This window comes from Heterostelium album (genome assembly GCF_000004825.1).
Source record: "Heterostelium album PN500 unplaced genomic scaffold PPL_scaffold15, whole genome shotgun sequence".
In the NCBI taxonomy this organism is placed as follows: domain Eukaryota; phylum Evosea; class Eumycetozoa; order Acytosteliales; family Acytosteliaceae; genus Heterostelium; species Heterostelium album.
Window position 1 is genome coordinate 70,573 of NW_008805077.1, and position 19,908 is coordinate 90,480.

The following is a 19,908-nucleotide window of genomic DNA, read 5'->3' on the forward strand; positions in this document are numbered from 1 at the left end:
TCCGACAATATACATACACTTTTAATTGAAATATAAAAACACACTTTTATTTTTCAATCCAAGTTGAGAGGTATCAACTTTTTAACAAACACACACCCCTATACTCTTTATATATAACAACTAAAAAAAAAACATTTTTTTATTTATAAGGTAAGTTTAATTATTTTTATTAGTTTTATCAGTACCAACAGATCAAACAAACAACAAGCAAAGAAACTAACAATAATCTTTTTTTTTTTTTTAATTTTTTTTTTAATCAATTATAGCAATATAACTTTAACTTTCTTTGCCTAAATAAGCCTTACCACAACACACACCCAACACACCACACATCAAAAAATATTCATTTACTGCCAAATTAATTTTTAAATTAAATTAAACGAACTTTGATAAAAATGGATATTGGTTTACTTTTAAACTCTGGAAATTCAAATTCCGCTTCCAGTACCAGTTCATCAGCTGTCAATACTCAGAGTTCATTTGATTTGGATCATTCTCTAAAGTCTGCAGAGTCACATTCATCCTCTTCATCATCGTCCTCCAACAATAACAACAATAACAACAATAATAATAATAACATTCATAATCACACTGCATCACAAGCCAATTCCGGTCTAATGGCATCATCTTCTACCTCCAATACCAATTCCCCAAGTGGTCTACCACCTATCCATTTCAGTCCACAACTCCCCAACGGAGGTTCTGCATATCAACATCAACAACAACAACTTCTTCTTTTCCAATTGCAACAACAACAACAACAACAACAACAACAACAACAACAACAACAACAACAAATGTTAAACAAAATTCAATCTTCTCCATCACCATCACAACCTTCATATAAACAACAACAACAACAACAACAATCAAATCAAACAACAACAAGTTATTTTGTACCAAATGGATATCCTTCACCATCGCATGCCAGTCGTTCTCCACCAACTCAGGAAACATCGTATCTAGCCAAGAGAGAGGGTTGTGAGTCACCTGTGCAATCGAACTTATCGCCATCGATCAACTCTTCAAAGCAATTCATATTCTCACAATATCAACCATCTCCCAATGTATCTGCCAACACCACTCCTAAACTCGCAAACTCTAACAATCCAAATCCAAATCTCAGTATCAATAACAACGCAATGTCCACCTCGAACAATTCTATTCCCTTAAACAACACAAAGATCACTGTAATCCCACCACTTCAATTGTCACAACCGTCACTGACATCGTCTGCTTCCGTTTCACTACCACATTCACCACCCAACTCTGGCAAGGTGTCACCACAACTTACCAACTCGTCCAACTCACTGCCAAACACTGGCAGAAGCTTAAACACCAGTGGATCGTCCAACCTCAGACTCTCAACCAACAGCACACACGACTTGTCATCTCCTCCACTCAGTCCAAACGAACACAACAACAGCGGCAAAGAGTTCCACACCGGTTCTAGATCGCCATCGTCGGGCGGTGAAAAAGAAAAGAAGCGTCGTACCCGTTTAAAGAAAGAGCAATCGTCCACTCTAAAATCGTTCTTTGAAAAAGACAACTATCCCAACAAAGAGGAAAAGGAGAAGCTTGCTTCCATGCTCGGAATGAACTACACTGCCGTCACCACATGGTTCTCCAACAAGCGCCAAGAGAAGCGTAGAAAGGTAGCCGACGGAACCGGTGGAAGACGCGTCCTAGTCGAAGATCGTAACGGTAACTCAATGATAAAGTCAGAGTCTGATAATCTTCATATCGACGATGACGAAGATGATGAAGAACAACATAATCATCATCAACATCAACAACAACCATCATCGCGACACGGTAGTCATACACCAACTTCCTCATCGTCACATACCAGTCTAACGCCAATTATCTCTGGTATTGCAATCAACCATCATCGTCCGGCGATGGAATCAATATTGTTGAGTCAATCATCACCATTGCTCTCCCCACACAGCGCCAGTAGCACACCACCCGTAAGTGGACGCCAACCCTACCACAGTAACAACGAAGCATCAGCCATCAATAGCCTTTCAATACTCTCTCAAGTTGCCAAGGGTGACATTGATGGACTGAATAACAGACCAACCTCTCCATTCTCATTGAACTCGCCACTCTCCAACCTTGCCAATCATCATTCCTCACCTATTTCATCGCCACGCTCACCACTTTCAACTCATTCCTATTCTGCCAACAACAACAACAACAACAAATCAAATAACATGATTAGCAACAATAATAACAACATCAATAACAATAATATGATATCAGATTCAGATGATGATTACTTTGATTCAGATGAAATGATTGAATATCTTTCCGGTGAATCCGATTTTGAAGATAATGAATTCGAAGATTCGAAAAAGAGAAGTGGTGGTATCAACAAGTCATCACTGCTGGAAGTTGCATCGAGAAAGCACCGTCAACATTCTAAGAAGTCATCTTCATCCAGAGGACACCACTCCAGAAGCAACAGTAATAGCAATGGTAGCGGTAGTCACAACCTAAACAGTCCGAATCTTGCATCAAAAAGAAAGGCAGACCTCTCGGACATCACAGACAATGCAATCGAAAGTTTATTATCAGTAACAACATCACCAACATCCTCCTCCTCATCAAACTACTCTTCTTCCTCCTCTTCTTCTTCCATCAACAACTTTGTATTACAACAAGCTGCGGCAACACTAAGTTCTGGTATGATGTCAGAATCTGAATTCTTGTCAAACGAAGTCAACAAACTAAAAAAGAAATTCCAATAATCAACTGACCAACTAATAATAATAATAACAAACAACAAAAGTTATTAACTAGAAAGATGACAAAACTATATAGATAATCAAACTTTAAAAATACTTGAAAAGGAATTTAAAGTTTGTTTTTTTTTTTCAATTCTTTCCAAAATCAAACAACTTGGAATTAAAATCACAAATTTGTATAATATAATAAATTATAACTTTTAATATTTATTCAAAAATTATTTATTATGATACGACCACTTTGCTTTTGATTTGATAACTGACATCATCAACATGTGCACTCTCAACAATTTTTTGTTTTTTTTTATAAATTGTTGATCAGTCGACTAAATTTGGTGTGAACTACTTTTTACCATTTTTTTTATGAAATACATATGTCTAGAGTTAAAGATTTATTACAAGTATTGAGTGGAGGAAAAAATGTATTGTCATCGATGATCAATAATAGTCATAGACCACCAACTTATATACCACGTTCATATCCAACCAATACAGATCATACTCAAAAAATAGAGTCATCAACAAAATCAAAACTTATAAATGATTTTGATATTGATGTTATAATTAAACAACAAAAACAACAGCAACTAGAGCAACAACAACAACAACAACAACAAATAAATAATGAACATCATCAGTTCTTGGATTTAAAGAATCCTGAAATCAAATATTTAGAGAATGAAGGAAAATCATTACCTTCAAGTCAATCAACAAGATTCTGGCATTTCACAAGTATATTTTATTAATTACAAAGCACTTAATGGACTTATCTTTATTTATCATTTTTAAACAAATCATTATTTAATGTTTATAGAGTTGGCAGTTGGAATGGGTGCAGGATTGGTCAGTGAATTTACAAAAAGAAAGGTTAGTGGTGATGAAAGTAGTACTCATCCTTTGTTTAGTGATTCAAATGCAAGCAGATTAGCAGAAACATTCTCGAGAATGAGAGGAACTGCTTTAAAGATTGGTCAAGTCTTATCAATTCAAGACGATTCAGTATTACCACCCAATTTTGTAAAACTATTAGAAAATGTTAGAAAGAATGCTAATCCAATGCCAATCAATCAATTACATGTAATTATCATACTTTCACAAAATTTATGATTATTTTTAGATCTATCAGTCTTACTTACTTAATTGCAATACAATAATCAATAAATAGGAAACATTAGAAAAAGAATTGGGCAAAGAATGGAGAACGTTGTTTAGAGAGTTTGAAGAGAAACCGATTGCTGCTGCTTCAATTGGTCAGGTACATCGTGCAGTAACTCTTGATGGTGTAAAGGTAGCTGTTAAGGTTCAGTATCCAGGTGTTTCAGATAGTATCACGAGTGATATCAATACGCTGATGTCAATGTTGAAATTGGTTGCACCAGACACAGCATATCTCGAGAGTTCATTGGGATCGGCACGTGATGAACTAATGAAAGAAACCGACTATCTTAACGAAGCTGACAATCAAATGAAGATGAAACATCTCATTGAAAGCAGTTCGAGTTCACATTTGAAACATTTCTACGTGCCATCAATCATAACCAATCTGACAACCAAACGAATACTTACAAGTGAATTTGTAGAGGGAGTATCGATAGATCAAATCAACACAGAACAACACAATCAGAAGACAAGAGATTGGGTATCAAAGAACATCTTGTCACTATGTCTGGCAGAGTTGTTTGAATTTTCATACATGCAAGTCGATCCCAATTGGTCCAATTTCATTTTAGATTTCGAAAACAAACGAGTAAGTCAATTGCTACAGGTTATTATAATAAAGATATCTATTAACAAACATATATATCTAGATTAATTTATTAGATTTTGGTGCATGTAGAAGTTATGGTAATCCTTTTATTTATAATTATTTCAAGTGTATAGAAGGTGGAGTCGAAGCAGACAAAGAAAAGATTTTAGACTATTCGTTCAAAGTTGGATATTTCACTGGTCATGAAAATGTTATGATGAAAGATGCACAGGCCAAAGCAGTTACAATTTTAGCAGAACCATTTGCAGCCAAGGAATCCTATAACTTTTTGGAGAAACAGATTTCCGCTCGTATCACTGAATTGATTCCCATTATGTTGAAGAACCGTTTGAAACCACCACCCGAAGAAACTTATTCTCTCCACAGAAAACTAAGTGGTTGTTTCTTAATTTGTTCAAAACTACAAGCCAATATCGAATGTCATTCAGTTTGGAAACATTATCAACAATTATTCCTTGAAAAGAATAAAGATTTTAAACCATAAACTAATAATAATTTAAAGTTTTAAAACACATTAAATATTTTAGATAAATGATATATTAAATATATATTATATTATTTTATTATCTTTTAATTATATATTATTATTATTATTATTATTATTGTACATAACTTTGAGATCTTTCAGATTTCATAGTATTAAATATAAGTTCAAGTTTTTCCTGTAATGCAGCCATTTCAGGTGGTCTGAGTTGACCGTGAAGCTTCAAAGCCTGCTCCAATACGATCAACTGTTGATCCATAGCCACTTTGAGGTAGTCGACAAAGTGTTTGTTATCCGGATGTTGTTGTAGATACTGGTTGGTTAAAAAGTGTTCGTAACGAGCGATTCCTCCGTTGACAGAGGCATCGATAATACCGTTGAGGGTCATTGTGAGTGGGTTGATGTTGTCTGGTTGGCCGTTGGTAGGTGGTTGTGAATACTTGTCGATACGTGCCAACAGCTCTTCGTTCTTTTGTACAACACTGTTGAGTGCATTTTCGATGGGAGATACCTCGTACTGGTGTCTGTCAATGACTCGCGAACGACGCTCGGTGCTTGGGAAGTGTGTCTCGCACACCAAATAGATGTTCATGAGCCAGAGATTCTCAAATTCATTGTCGCTGCTCGATTTGGTGTGACCTGGCTTACGGAACGGTTTGGAGTAGAGGAATACATTTACTCGGTTTCTGGCGTTGAGTTGTTGCACACGCAGTGGTACACGTTTCTTGTTGGAGGTGGATGATCCGTAGTTATCGATCATATTGAGACTGTGTCTCTTGTGAATCTCATTCATACTGGAGACATTGACCGTAGTAATCAAAAGGTACTGAGCATCAGAGTCCATAATCGATTGGCTTGGTGTTTCTGTACTCTTGAGCAACTCTGCCTTTGGCCACTTCTCACAGGTCTTAGCAATAAAGTCAGAGAGTCTTTCGAATTCATTACCCTTGTAGATGAACTCTTTGTTTTGAAGATTACTTGGGAATTTCTTACCATAATAACCAACTCTAAAGTATTCTTCGAAAACTGCATCGGAATCATTTAATTTCTGAACAAATGTACTATGTTGTCGCTGTACAGAGAGAGATCAAAATTTTGTTAATATGAGTTTTCAATTTGTTAGATATCTAATAATTTCATGACTTACTAAATAAGTTGCGCAGGATGCCATATCACAAATGTTCACACTGACATGATGAGTAAGTTCTTTGAGTAATGGAATCGCTCTATCCCATGCTTTTCCTTTGTTGTAACAAGCCAAAATCTCTTTGTATAGAATTTCCTTACGTTCCGATTCCTTTTGAACTGGGAACGATCCGTAGTCACAGTTGATAGAGTTCACCAGTTTGTTGTGATCCCACTGGTAGAGCGATGCATGCATCATCACACACACCGCAGCCTCAATAAAGTTACCGTTGGCATGGTGACGCTTATTACACATCTGAAGGAATCGGATGTAGTGATTGGTACGTTTGTGCTCTTGGAAGTAGAGAATCAATTTGCTGACTGATGAGAATATCTCTTCTTCGTCCATATTCTTGACATCGGTGATAAAGGTGGTGAGCAACAACACGAAATGAGAGATGTCGTGGATGAATTGCTCGGCTTGTTTCTTGACAGAGTCGATCGATTTGCTCAACACCAACTGCATACACTGGTTGTTGAAAAAAGTGGCAAAAGTACGTTGGGTGAACGGTAGTTTGGCATCGACACCTCGGCTGACAACTGGCCATGTCATTCCATCGCTAATCGATGTTCCGCACTCCAGAAGTGAATCTACTGTGCGTGTCATCAACTCACTGTAGGCACCGGTCAAGGAGATCTCACCCTCCAACATGTCGTAAAAGATCTTTGTCGCGACACGCTTGGCATCGATAGTGTCGCTAATCAACAGCTTAATGATTGGGTCGATCAGCACCGGGATAAAAGAGGCACGCTCCTTCAGAGGAACCGTTCCCCAGACACGTTCAAAGACACGCGCCATCTCAATACGTACATCTCCACAACGAGATTTCAAGAACACAGCTTTGGCGGGATTCACCGATTCAAACTGGAGATCCTTACAATTCAAGTAGGAACTGGTCATCAGGAAGAACGATCTCCACAACTGGAAGTCGAATTGATTCAGAGTCTTGGAGTTGATCGAGCCGGATGGTGGACTGCCGTTGGAGTCGGCAGAGTTGGCACCTGTGGTCAGCTTGGTTGGATTGACATAGAATGTTACATCCTCGAGAATTCTGGTCATTCTCAAAATGGTTTTCAATTTGAACACTGTGAATGTCCAGAAATCGCTTGGGAATTTCGGTGTATCAAAGAGATGTGCCAAATTGTCGTAGAGATCGACAAAGAAGGTTTTCGATGTCACCGATTTGCTAAACATCTCCCAATTCTGAATGCCAGCCAGTCTGGCAGTACCCAAAATGAATGCGTAGATCTTTAGACGCAAGTCATATTGATTCTCCTCGCTGAGCGACGATATCATGGTGGCGAGTGATACCGATGCCGTTGCGCCGTTGAGCGACACCGAACTGGAACTACGACGTTTGTTCATATTGTATCCGAATCCAAGTGAAACGTTGGCGGCTGACATCGAAGCGATGTTGGCATTGATCAACTGTAGCAACTCGAGTATCTGAACAAAGAAAGACATCATATCCATCAGCCATGCATCCTTGTCCTTTCCACGCAACTCCTGTTTGGTAATCATCATATCCAGTATCAAGCCGAGAATAGTCAGACACATATCGGTCTCTTCAATCGATTTGCCAAAGTGGAATTGTAGCAGCTGGAATACGATCGGGTGCAGTTGTTTACGTGTCTCCTTGTTGAGCATCAACTCTCCGTGCAAGTAGGAAGAGAGTAACTTTAGCTTTAGCATATTAAAGGTCTTGTTCTTCTCGAGATGCTGAATGGATTTGATGAATTTCAGGGCAATGATACCCATTTCCTCAACGGTGAAGAACTTTTTCAAGTCGGAAAACATTCCTTCGAAATTCTTCAGGGCAATCGTTTGTGCACCGATCAACGAGGGCGAGTTGGAAATCATAATCTCACAGAGTGTATCGACTACATTCTTCAAGTTGTTCTGATAGTTCTCGTTGGCTGCGACGACATCCACTTTATTTGGGAAACGGGTACGTGATGCTACCACCATCTTAAAGATATACTCGAGTGCCTTGAGTGAAGAACTGATTTTCGATGCATTCGAAGGATCTTGGAAGTTCTCGAGATTCTTTACGACGGAACGCAACAGATGTGAGTGTGCAGAGATACCGACTGCTGGCATCGCTACGTTCAGTGGCACACCAAAGAACTTGGAGATGTAGACATCGAGAGCGGGACGATAGTTGGTAGTTCTGCTGTCGACGAGCACACCAATGATAAAGATAAACGATCGGAATATCTCCATCGACAATGGCGAGTCGTTCAACTGCTGATCGAGAATCGCCAAAAAGTTGTAGAAAATCTCTTGGAGATTACGTATCAACTCTTGTTGTCCGAGGAACGTTATGTCTTTGATGAGCGAGCTAAGATCGCCTTGGAACGATTGCCACTTGGAGAGGTTCACTACCAAGTGATTCTGAGTGAGACACGTCGATACAAACGTTGTTTTAATCTTGAGTTGATCGTACTTCTTGGACGATGATTTTCCACCGGCACTGGTGTCGACCACTCCGTTGATGTACGATGAGATTGCCACGTCGTCGCTGTTGGTACGATACAAATTGATTGTGTGACTACCGTCTTTGATAACGGAACCGTCGTCACCGATGAATCTGAGATAACCGAATGCAAGAGTTTGACGCTCACGATCTTTCTTCTCGGAGCAAGCACGCACCAAGAAGAAGAGATGCGCCGACGAGAATGTCTTGGCTGCCATCCAAACTTTGACAGTTTCATTGAACCGACAGGTACTGCTTGTAGATTGAATGCTAGTGCGATACTCTGAGAGTTCAGGCTGTCCATTTGCATACTTTATAGAGTCGGTCATTACCACACCGTTGTCGGAACGCACCAGCATTGCAACCTCGATGTTCTTCTCAGAGAACTCACCCTCCTCGATCTGAATGTACATATCGTTACGGTCGTAGCCAGGCACGATAACCTCTGGCAGCTGCATCTTCAACGATGTCGAAACATTACGAAGATCGGCATTCTCACTGAGAAACTGCGTGTATTCACCGTGGAACGGTTGAATAGTACAGACAATACCTTTGGCACGAGTGATCGGTTCATAACTACCGCTGGTTTCGTTGATGATGTGTTCGTGCAGTTGTGACGAGGTCGATTCATTGGGAGTGGTGAATAGCGAGATCAATATCTCTGAGGAGATGTCGGTGTTGAAATCAATCTTTTTGACACCGCAACCAATGTATTTCTTGAATTGTTTGGAGGTGGTTGGCGAGTTGAGGAACGACGAACTGTTCATGGTGGAAGAGGTCGGAACCATCGATGCATTGGAACGCGTTAGAGTGGGCGATGAGTTTGGATCCTTCGATGAGATGCTTCCGGTTCTCCTATAGATTTTGGCAACCAAATACAGCTCGGATTGAACGTCTTTCGACTCCAAATCCTTAAAGATCGTTCTGATCTTTTCGTTTGGATTCTCTGGCTCTACAAATATTCCACTGGGAGGGACGATTCCACAGTAGTTCTCAGTGATAAACTTGTTTTCATTCTTGCTGTAGATGCTGATGATCAGCTCCAAGTACTCGCCAGACGAATACAAAAAGTTATTGAGTGAAAACAGCAGTTGTGAATAGGATTTCGATGAGTATTCCAGTGATGCAGACGAGAGTGACGACGATGAAGATGATGATCCATTTTGAAGGAAGGAACCACCGCTTCTCGGTGTTTTCGCGAGGAGATTGGTGGACGACGACAGATGTGATTTCAAAAGTGAGGTTGGTGTGTTTCTACGTGCGGTTCCATTGGTGAGAAGCGGAGAATTCAAGTTGAGTGATGATACTTGCGGACTGCCATTCGAGGGTGACGACGCCAGTGAAGAAGGACTAGAAGATGTTACAGAAATAAATGAATTGGCCAGCGATGATGTCGACCCCGATGGTGAAGACGACATCTGTTGACCGTTTGGCATCAAGTTGGAAGACGATTGCTGTGATGACAATGGCGGCATTCCACCGCTGCTGCCCAGCGACGATGCTACCGACTGTGACTTTCCCTTCAAACGCACACTACTCAGGAAATTCATTGGTTTAGACTTGACAGTACCAGAGGAATTTGAAGAAGATGCGCTACTGCTATTGTTATTATTATTTGACATTGCCGATGCAGAAGATAAAGAAAGTGAAGATAGTGATGCCTGTGAAGAAATTGGTTGTTGCTGTTGCTGTTGTTGTTGTTGTAATTGTTGTGAAATCGAATTGGGCGATGCATTGATGGCAAGATTACTACTGCTTCCACTACTGCTGATGCCGCTGCTACCGCTGCTACTTACACTACTGTTACTGCCGCTGCTGCTATTGCTACTGAGTGACAGTGAGAGCGAAGAATGTGAAGATTGTAAAACTGGATGTTCCTGTTGTAGTTGTTGTTGTTGTTGTTGTTGTTTTTGAAATCCTGTCGATCCATTTAATAAACTAATACTGGTACCACTGGTACTTGGTGAAATAGAATTGGGAGATGCATGGTTCGAACCATTAAGTCCACCATTATTGATCTGTGCCATCGAGGCTAAATTTAGTGATGAATCATCTTTTCTCGCACTATCCAATGTTTTTAATGACATTATTTCATTGTTTAATAATAATTTCTTTTCTTGATACTGTGTTTATGTAATAATTATTAATAAACATTATATAATATTTGTGTGAGTGTGTGTAATTAATATTTCATGAATACAAACCATTGTACAAAGTGTAAAAACACCGGAATTTTCAGCATCAGCTAAAATCAAATCAGTTGCAGCCATTGCTATTTGGGAGTTTCTTGGATTTGAAGTGGCAACAGAATATTGATTTTGAACTTCCTTTCTAAGTACTATTGTCATACCTGTTTCCTGTCTGCCTTCATCGATTGAATTTAATATTTTATCTCTTAATTCAAATGTTAATTCCTACATATAGTAATCAAATGTAATGTTAGTGTTAACAAATTGTTTAATATTTACAAATAAAACTAACTGCAAAGTTCAAAACTTACTTTTTGAGATGGTAAATTTAATAGTTGATTTCTAAATTGAACCAATTGTGTTATTTTTGTTGTCAACACTTTGAAATCATTGTATTGTTTGTTTTGTGAGAATATCTTTAATAGAGTTGCCCATTCAACAATTGTACTCGTAATTTCATTTAGTAATGCACAATTATTTAATGATTGATTTGTAATATTTCTATAGGAATATAATTATTATAAGTGGAAATTAATAAATGAAAATAGTGAAACACAAGAAACAAAAACAACTTACAATCTCGATGATATTGGTACATGATGTGGCATTGTGATATCATTGATATTCTCCGGTAGTAATACAACATAGGATTGTGGAAAGATACCACTCTCTTGGGTGGTCAGTGAGACACCACTGAACCAACCTTGTTCAGAGTCACCCGATGTCTGTGCGTGAATCTGTACGAGATCACCCACCGAGAGCGGCAGTTGGAATTTATGCGATGCATTGAAAGGAAACATAACGATACATGTCTTGTTGATCTCAATCCATTCACCTCCACCGCCACCACCATTTGTCGTAGTGGTGGTTGCTCCTCTATTGATATTACCAACTGATGCTGTTGTTGACGCTGTAGTTGCCATAATATTAACTATTATATTTTTATTATTTATCTATCTATCACAATATTCTATTCTATCTATATTCTATCTTATCTACTTTTGTTCTTCTTTATCAAAAAATCAAATCAAATTCTAATCTATTATTAATTTTACTAGTAATACAATTTTAGCTAAATTGAATTGAAATTGATTTTTATATTGTTGTTTGTTTTTTTTAAACTAAACTAAACTAAACTACAGTGATAATAACTAACTAACTTCTAGAAATAAACTATACTAAATTTATTTTTTTTGTTAAAAAAAAAATGAGTTATTATTAGTCTATCTATTTTTTTGTTTGTGATTGTTTTTTTTTTTTTTTTTTTTTGAGTTTGGTAGTATTTTATGGATAATTGGTGATGGTTACAAAAGTAGATGGGAAAAGAAAAGAAAGAAAAAGAATGTAAAGAACAAAAGAGTGAGGGGAGAGAGACAAAGAGTGAGTGATAAAGAATATAATTAAAACAAAACAAAACAAAACAATACCAAACAAAAACAAATTATAAATTATAAATTAAACAACAAATTATATAATTTATTGTTATTAATGAGAATGATGTGTTTGTTGGTATTGTTGTTTGATTTAATTAAAGATAGATAGGATTGTTTGGTAGGTAAAGTAAGCTTGTCAGGATAACAAATCAAATCAAAATTTAAAAAAATAAAAATAAAAAACAAATAAAATTGCAAAAATTATACAAACATAAAAATAAAATTGAGATATATATTAATTACTGTTGTTTTGTCTTGTTTGATTGTTATTATTATTATTGTTGTAGTAGTGTTAATATTATTAACATATTTTAATTGTTTTAATTTTTATTTTATTTTATTTGATTTGTGATTTGATTATAAAAAAAATCAAATAAATATGAAAGTTTTAGTAGTATAAGTTAAGATAATCAGGGTATTATTGAAAATAAAAACATCAAAAAAAAAAAGATTGATTATTAATAGTTATTTTTTTGATGTGTGTGGTGTGTGATTAAGTGGTGGTGTGTTAGTGTGTGCTATTTATGTATTGTTAGATTGTGTGGTGTGTGATGTGTGATTTGTTTGATTGTTTGTGTAGATTGATGATTGATTGTATTGTTGATCTAATTCAACAGGGTAACAATATATATATTGGTTAGGGGTTTTTTCAGATATATGTACATAAATATATATTATATGTTTGCATTGTATAAAATAATCATCATATGATTGGACAATATAAAAAACAATATACATAAGATATGTTATAAATATACCATATAGGTATATATGATTGATTGACTGACTGATTGATTGATTGATTAATTTGATTGTTCTATGTGTTTGTGTGTTTGTTTGAGTGTGCGATGTTAATTGTCAGCCAACCCAAACAAATAAACAATGTTAACTGTGTCTGCCTTGCCTTTTGACATGACATAACATATCCGAAATCAAATTAATAAAGTTGGATACTGAACGAACATTAAAATAAGTACTACAATAATATCAACCTGGCATGTCCTGTCTATATTATTTATCATCAAATCAAACAAACACACAACAACAATAACAACAACAACAACAATAACAAGTGAAACAGAACAAAGTGTTTGTTTGGATTGGTTTGGATTGTTGTTTGTTGATCATTTTTCTAGAGTAGTGAGTAGGATATAGTATTATTGTTAATTGATTCATTCATTCATTCATAATTAACATTCTGTGTGTGTTGTGTGTCAGTGTCTGTTGTTTATGTGTTGAGTGAGATGAGGTGATTTGAATTGAATTGAGTTGAGTTGGATTGGATTTTATGATTTCCAAGGTTGGAAATTCATCATTAACAAAATAAACTAAGCAATATAGAGAATATTGATATCTAAACACCTGATCAATATTGGCAACAATATTCTTATTGATATTTTTGAATCAGAAGATACTGGTGGAGGGGTTGTTGTTGTGTTGGAAAATTAAAATAAAATTATTGTTGTCGTCGTCGACAATCTTACTAATTTAACTAAATAACTCTAATGAGATCAAGAATGATAGACAGACAATTAAAAATTTAGTTGTTATTATTGTTATTGTGTCTGCTGCTACTATACTACTTTACTACTTAATAATTATTATTGTTGTTATGATTTATTGATGATGGTTGTAAAATATTCCAATATAATTTAAATTAACTTCCAATTAAAAATTGGAATTCCAAATGATAAAATAGAACAAGAATACCAACTTTATAATAATAATAATAATAACAACAATTAATTATAACAACAATAAAAAAACAAAAAGTAATTAATTAAACTGATTACTGATTGATTATGTTTTCTCCAACTAGTTACAATTATTATTCTTTATGAGTTCTAACTAACTTTACTACTAATAACTAATTTAATTTATATGTTTAAAAGTTGAAAAGACACTTGCGAATTGCTTTGCTTTGCTTTAATCCGTAATAACAACAACAATAATAACAAAAGCAATACAATACTACAATAAATAAATTTTATAAAACAAAGATGATGTTCATTTTTGGTTGGATCGATTTACATACATAAACAAATTGCTATTGCTAATTATAATTATAAATTTATTTTACAACTGGAAATAATAATAATAATAATGGTAAAATTGAAAAATGGAACGAAATGAAAAGGAATATTATTTAAATTTTAAGTTGTTCTGAACAAATAAATAATATCATCAATCAATCAGACAATAATCTTTTGGAAATTTAAAACAGATAAACAAATGATATGTGGTATCTATTTAGTTGTGCTATTTTGATTGACTTCAATGTTCCCAATCCATTTCTTACGAATATGATGTGTAACGAATTATTAGGTTGGTAATTACAAGTTTGTTTTTGTTTGTTTGTTCGTTAGTGCATGTTTATAAATGTGTGTGTGTGTGTATGTGTTTTTTTATCTGTATGTGGTATTTTCAAACGAATGTTCAAATTTGATTTAAAAGTTGAATCATTCTATATCTGTTGTGGGGAGTGAACAACAACAACAACAATATATTGTCTATTTTGTAATTTATGAATATACACATATATATGGTCTTGTCATCATTGTTATTTTTGTTGTTGATGATGTTTGTATTGCTGAAGCTAAAAAAGTAGTAGTTTCTGTTCTTCAAGTGTTTTTGTGTTATGTTCTAAACTTCAGAAAAAGGAATGTCTAAAGTAAAATATTTTGCTGTATTTCTGTTTATATTACAATCGATCAGTCACCAACCAATCAACCAACTAAACAACCAATCAGTCAATCTTGATTGAATTTTTTACACCTGCTTTTTGTTTATGATAAACTACTATTTAACAGTGACTGTCTACTCTTCTCCTCTCTAGAGGTAGTATAGTTTCTTACGAATGAATGATTGAATGAAAAAGACAAAGAACTGCCAACTACATCAATCACAAAAATAAAGATTAGAGTGAAGGGAAAGAAAAAGAAGAAGCTCAGAAAAGAGAGAAACGACGAAGAAGAGGAAGAAGTTGTGAAATGAATTCATCAAACTAACTAATACTTACGACTTTACTTTACTTTAATTCCTTTTCTGTTCTGTTCTGTTTTGTTTTGTTTTGTTTCGTTATTTATCACTATTCAATCTTAATCTTGATCTTTAAAAAAAAAAAAAATAATAATATTTTTATTAATTTAATAATACAAAAAAATATAACAATAAATAAATAAATAAATAATATATATGAAACTAAAACTAAAAATAATTATTATTTATATTTTATAACAATGAAAAAGATAGATCTATCTATGCTTTTGATGTTGTTACTTTTGTTTTTTTTTTTGTTCTGTGTGGTGAGTGAATGAGTGTTGGGTTGGACTCACTTTTAAGTGGGTTTGGTTTTTTGGAATGAATGAATGAATGTGTTATTGGGTATTGTTATAATCAAGCAATTAGAAGACCAAAACAATTTTATTTCTTTTTAGTAAAAGTGTTGGGGAGAAAGGTTTTTGGGTTTTTTTTTTTTTTTTGTCAACTTTTTTGAAAAAACATGAAAACAAGAAATTAGATTATCTTGATTTGATTTTAAATAAATACCTTTTTTCACTTTCTCGAGGAAAGAAAATCTAATTAATATTCAAAAATAATACACAACTATATTAATAAAATAAATAATATATAATAAATAATATATTAAAAAAATAAGATTATCTTAAATCTTATTAAGTTTGAAAAAAAAAAATTGAAAAAAAAGATTTTGAATTAAAATTTGTGTTTTGTGAAAAAAATATCTTGTCATCTGAATCGATCAATCTAACGAACAAAAATTTAAATTATGACACCACAAAATTAAATAAAATAAAAATATTATTTTATAATAGGGTTTTTTCAAAATCTTTACAAAGATATCACAAAAAAACAGTGACCATATGTTTTGTAAAATCAATCTTTTGATTAAAGAGTAATTCGAATATGAATTGAAATATAAGTAGGAGATTTGTTTGTTCAAAAAAAAAAAAAAGAAAAGAATTTATGAACTGAACTATTCCTCCAAAATTTTGAAGTCCTCAGACTCTCTAAATTTTATTTAATAAATTTTTTTTTTTGATTTAAAAACTTTTTTTTTTTTTTTTTGACCTTTCGAAAATTCCTTTAAAATCTTTGAAAACCATTCATTTTCCCAGGGAAACATAAGGGGTTTAGATATTTTTATTTTTGTTTTTTATTTATTTAAATGTAATTAAGGTTTGTTGTTTATGAAGAAAATAAATAAAGAGGATTGGTCTTCAGAATGGTTTAAGAATAATCATTCTTAATAATTAATATACCTTACAAAAAAAACTACTTCAATCATTCAGCATTTCTATGTTTGCAAGATAATAAAAAAAACAAAAAAAGACCAAAAAAGTTAAAAGAAAAGTAAAAAAAAAACAAAAAAAAAAACAAAAAAAACAAAGCAAAAAACAAGCAATTTGCTGATAGGATCCTCCGCAATCATCAGAATCATTTGTTTTATCTTAAATTATTATTATTATTATTTTTTAAGGTTCATTATTTAGGATCAGTCATAAAAGGTTATTGTTTAGCTAACTAACAATATCCTATTTAAATTTTAATTGTTATTATTTATATTTTTTCTTATTTCTTTTCTTAGATATTTTTATATTTAATATTAAACAAAACAGAGTAACAAACAAATAAAACAAACCCATTACCCATTTTTCGAATCAAAAAAAAATCAATCACTCACCAACTTTCATTTCACTCCAGCTCACTCTCACTGCACCCCTATCTCCAAACATATTTGAAACCTCACATTAAAACTTGATCAATCAAGAATAAAATTAAAACAACAATTATAATTATTTATTACAAAATAATAATAATAGCATAATAATATCTTTTATTTTACAAAAGAGAAACAATTAGTTAGTTATTTATCTTATCTTTCTATATAGGTCTATATATTTTTATATATTTCTATCATTATCATTCATTCTTTTTTGATTGGTTTTTTTCTTTTTCTTTTTTTTAATTGTTTATTGTTGATTGATTTATCTCTTTCAAGTGTTTGGGTTTAGGCTTTTGTTTTATTGACAAAATAAAAGCATTAATCGCAATCTAGTTGAATAAGTTGGTACAATTTGAAAAACAAAAACAAAATAGCAGCAGCAAACATAGAGAGTTTCGATTCATTCTCAGACTACTCCTTTAGGGATAGCAATCACAACTTACATCACAGCTTACAACATTACAACAATAGCAATAACTTACAGCATAGCATGCCTCTTCAAGATGATTCCTATAGCGAGGGAGGATCGCTCATCTACTACTCTGAGCTGCCGCTAAGAGATCAGATTCAACGCGAGAAATATAAACATTGGGCAAGACGTATATTATTCTATCTACAACTAGCATATTTCATAACTGCAACAGTCATGTATGTTATTATTATTAGGATTGTTGAGCAACTTTGAAATTTGAAACAACTAACTTACCAAAATTAATTTATTTACCATCACTTCACTTCACTTCACTTCACTCTGACCGAATTCACTTCAATTCAACCTATAGGTTTCCATTTTTAATTACAAATCTTACATTTTGGTTTTGGTTAATTCATACACTTTGGTTCGAATTGGATATCACTTCGAATAAGAATAATATATGGATACAGATGTTGCATGCTCTCAGTTTTGTTGGTAGTTGGATTGTGATGATTACAGCCACCATTCTATTGGTTATTTTGAATCCAGACTTTATTAAATCGCGTGCAGAGAAGGAGCACCACTCTGTGGTGTTTGCTTGGTTGCTCAATGTTCTCATTCACTATATTCCACCTGTGCTGGTGACTGTCGATCTCTTCTTGCATCGCGAACACCACAGAAAGCGTCATCGTATCATTCTCTCGAAGCAGCGTAACACCACGCGTGTCTGGGTGAAAGACAGCATCAAAGTGATCTGGGCATACTGTGCACCGATGGCAGTCGTTGGCATTTGGTTGGGTGTCGGATTCACACCAGAGAATGTCTACGGTGTCACCAACTACAGCTACAGCTACCTAATACCTCTGATGGTCGTTACCGACCTAGTATTTGCCACACTCTTTGTCTATGTAGTTAAAAAGCGTCAACCCGATAGCTATGTAAAACTTAATAGTTAAATTAATGTTAATAATAATAATAATAGTAATAATAATAATTATATCTTTTTTTTTTTTTAATATATATAAATCAAGTATCGATCAAATCAAATCAAATCAATCACCAAACAATCCACCAAAAATAGAATTATCTTTGTTGTTTTTAATTAAAAAATAACAAATTATTCTTTTTTTTTTGTAAACAATCAAAACAATCAAATAAACAAATAAACAAACAAATAGCAAAAACAAATATTTGAATTGAATTCAATTTAATAAAAAAAAATTGTTTATTACTAAATTTCAAACAACAAGTGTTGTTGACCTGACACAGTTCTGGTTGGTGCTTTTTTTTTTTTGACATGCCCGATAATGGTTGAAAAATACTCCTTGGATTTGAACAAAAATTAGATTGGTATGTGGGTGGACAAGTAATCATTTTTTTCAAATCCAAAAGACATTAATTTTTTTGGGTAACTTGGATCATGTAACTCAAAATTAAAACACTTTTTGGATTTTTGATTAAAGAGTTAACTTGGAATTAAAATTCGTTAACTTACGGGTCATTATCGACCTCACAGAATCGAAACTAGGGTTGATAATGGAAATCCTTTAAAGGAGATACTAAAAATTGTTTGATTAACTTCACCAAAATTGAATATCAAACTTGAGATCGAGATCCTGTCCAACTTACAAGTTATAAAAGACCAAATTACAAAAATAATAGATATTTGAAGAAAAATTGTAAAAATCTTTATGGTATGAAAAGTATAAATAATGAAAGTTACAACTCATTTCAAAACATTAAAACAAACAAATAAATATTAATTATATATTTCTATATTAATAAAACAAACTAATAATACAAAATGATCTCTTCTGGATGTTGTGGATGTGGAAACCATTCCTGTGATGGATGTTGTTCATATTCGATCAAGCAATTGACTCTTAAGTTGGAGAATGTCACTAACCAATTGGACAACCTTACCAAGGAAGTTGCTGAAATTCGTGCTAGCAAGGTTACCACTCAAGTTGTTCCAGTTCCAAAGCATTCACACTCGATCAGTAGTTTGGATTTTACTGCAATCCCAGGTTCCCAAACCAGCGTAACTGTTACACGTCCATCAAAGTTGGTTGCCTTTGTTAGTTACCACTCAAAGGCCAAACCAAATACCAGTGTTGATATTACTTCTGCTCTCAACGGTACCGTCATGACTCTTGGTGGATATACTGATTACCCATGGGTAAATATAAATTCATATAAATTATTTCAATCAATACACAAATTAAATATTAACAATTAACAATTTATAATAAAAAAATCCTCTCTTCTTTTCTATTTATAGCCACTTGGTGCCAGCCTCAATATCAACGACTTTGTCAATGGTGCTTCCATTACTGAACAAGTTGTTCAACCAGGTGTCTACAACTATGACATCAGAGCAAGAATCAGACCTGCCAATGCCGGTGATAGTACCTCCCTTGCCAATGGTTTCGCTGCCTTACTAGTTTTAATTCCATTGTAAAT

The 19,908-nt window shown here is 33.9% G+C and overlaps 5 protein-coding genes across 5 annotated transcripts; 4 read left to right on the top strand and 1 right to left on the bottom strand.

Annotated features, from left to right (window-relative positions):
• Window positions 1-395: 395 nt before the first annotated feature.
• PPL_10761 (homeobox domain-containing protein) lies at window positions 396-2,753 on the top strand (the record flags this gene model as incomplete). Its single annotated transcript, XM_020581526.1, has 1 exon — window positions 396-2,753. One exon carries the CDS (start codon window positions 396-398, stop codon window positions 2,751-2,753), a length of 2,358 nt encoding a protein of 785 aa, XP_020427842.1.
• A 371-nt stretch (window positions 2,754-3,124) lies between these two features.
• On the top strand, window positions 3,125-5,002 carry abkA (ABC1 kinase family protein; the record flags this gene model as incomplete). The annotated part of the gene is made up of 4 exons (XM_020581527.1): window positions 3,125-3,482; window positions 3,565-3,827; window positions 3,916-4,497; window positions 4,625-5,002. 4 exons carry the CDS (start codon window positions 3,125-3,127, stop codon window positions 5,000-5,002), a joined length of 1,581 nt encoding a protein of 526 aa, XP_020427843.1.
• A 115-nt stretch (window positions 5,003-5,117) lies between these two features.
• Window positions 5,118-11,776, bottom strand: docA (SH3 domain-containing protein; the record flags this gene model as incomplete). The annotated part of the gene is made up of 6 exons (XM_020581528.1): window positions 5,118-6,074; window positions 6,150-6,268; window positions 6,416-10,787; window positions 10,869-11,078; window positions 11,165-11,354; window positions 11,430-11,776. The coding sequence occupies 6 exons, from the start codon at window positions 11,774-11,776 to the stop codon at window positions 5,118-5,120; spliced, it is 6,195 nt and encodes a 2,064-aa protein (XP_020427844.1).
• Window positions 11,777-17,520: 5,744 nt separating this feature from the next.
• Window positions 17,521-18,401, top strand: PPL_10764 (uncharacterized protein; the record flags this gene model as incomplete). The annotated part of the gene is made up of 2 exons (XM_020581529.1): window positions 17,521-17,678; window positions 17,813-18,401. The coding sequence occupies 2 exons, from the start codon at window positions 17,521-17,523 to the stop codon at window positions 18,399-18,401; spliced, it is 747 nt and encodes a 248-aa protein (XP_020427845.1).
• Window positions 18,402-19,249: 848 nt separating this feature from the next.
• On the top strand, window positions 19,250-19,906 carry PPL_10765 (uncharacterized protein; the record flags this gene model as incomplete). Its single annotated transcript, XM_020581530.1, has 2 exons — window positions 19,250-19,624; window positions 19,727-19,906. 2 exons carry the CDS (start codon window positions 19,250-19,252, stop codon window positions 19,904-19,906), a joined length of 555 nt encoding a protein of 184 aa, XP_020427846.1.
• Window positions 19,907-19,908: the final 2 nt, after the last annotated feature.